The sequence below is a fragment of the Triticum dicoccoides genome, chromosome 7A, assembly GCF_002162155.2.
Source record: "Triticum dicoccoides isolate Atlit2015 ecotype Zavitan chromosome 7A, WEW_v2.0, whole genome shotgun sequence".
NCBI lineage: Eukaryota > Viridiplantae > Streptophyta > Magnoliopsida > Poales > Poaceae > Triticum > Triticum dicoccoides.
Genome location: NC_041392.1, coordinates 730,757,049 through 730,758,126, shown reverse-complemented (window position 1 = coordinate 730,758,126; position 1,078 = coordinate 730,757,049). Strand labels below are relative to the sequence as shown.

The window sequence follows — 1,078 nt, the reverse complement described above, 5'->3', positions numbered from 1 at the left end:
GTATTTGATTATATGAATTCATAAAGAGGGAGGACAAGAACCACTCTTCCTCCAAGAGAAAATGAAAGTAGGTAAAGCAGGAGTTTCAATTCAAACATGAAGGTTAGAATTTTTTTTATGTTAACATGAATTGGTGTTAGAATGTTGCCAACCATAACTTGGGTACTATGTTGTTTCACAATATTTTTTATGTTAAATACACTTTGACTTGTTTGGCTATCCTATGTTAGTTAAAAAAAGGGAAACAACTATCCTATGTTAATCCTAATCCACTCCTATTAATACGGCCGTTAACCTTATCCATGAGGCTGAGCAGCCTTCCATCCTCCCGGTTCCCGGGCTATAAATAGGCGGCGCCCGATCCCATCCCACATCGCCTCATCGCACTCTCCTCTCCTGCCCCCGGCACTTGCAGAACCTTGATCGATCGTAGCTCGTGTTCCCTCTCCTTTTCGCGGCGATGGCGGTGGATCTGACCCCGAGGCAGCCGGCGAAGGCGTACGGCGGCGAGGGCGGCGCCTACTACGAGTGGAGCCCAGCCGAGCTGCCCATGCTCGGTGTCGCCTCCATCGGCGCAGCCAAGCTCTCGCTCGCCGCCGGCGGCATGTCCCTCCCCAGCTACTCCGACTCCGCAAAGGTCGCCTACGTCCTCCAAGGTATGTGCATGCAACCGATCGATCTCGATCGCCGACCAACCGATCGATCTGACTCAATTAATTTTGGTTAGTAGATGCCAGTGTAGTAAAAAATGGTAACGTTCATTTTGGATCGCAGCTCTCCTGAATTGTCTCTCTGTCGGATACACGTTGTTTACTTGTGATCACTTCTGAAATCGTGCTAGTTTTGTTTAGTTTCGTCAGGTTAGCAAAAACAAATACAGTAGTATTATTGTTGTTGTTTGCTGAATTGTTTAGTTTCGTCAGGTTAATTTTGGTTCGTAGATGCTAGCGTATTTATCGAATCAGTTTAGATCGAATGCTAACCTAGATTGGGATTGAGGGGAGACATATTTCTCCTGAATTGTCTGACGAATGCACACGTTGTGATCAGTTCCGAAATCGTGCTAGTTTTTTTTTTT

The 1,078-nt window shown here is 46.1% G+C and overlaps 1 protein-coding gene across 1 annotated transcript in view; it reads left to right on the top strand.

Moving 5' to 3' along the window:
• The first annotated feature begins 378 nt into the window (after positions 1 to 378).
• The window catches only part of LOC119329922 (legumin A-like), a 2,526-nt gene continuing 1,826 nt past the window's right edge, over positions 379 to 1,078 (top strand). Inside the window, exon 1 of the mRNA XM_037603027.1 lies at positions 379 to 656. Within this exon, the coding sequence (XP_037458924.1) occupies positions 461 to 656 (196 nt within the window). The 5' untranslated portion in view covers positions 379 to 460. The remainder of the gene's footprint in view (positions 657 to 1,078) is intronic.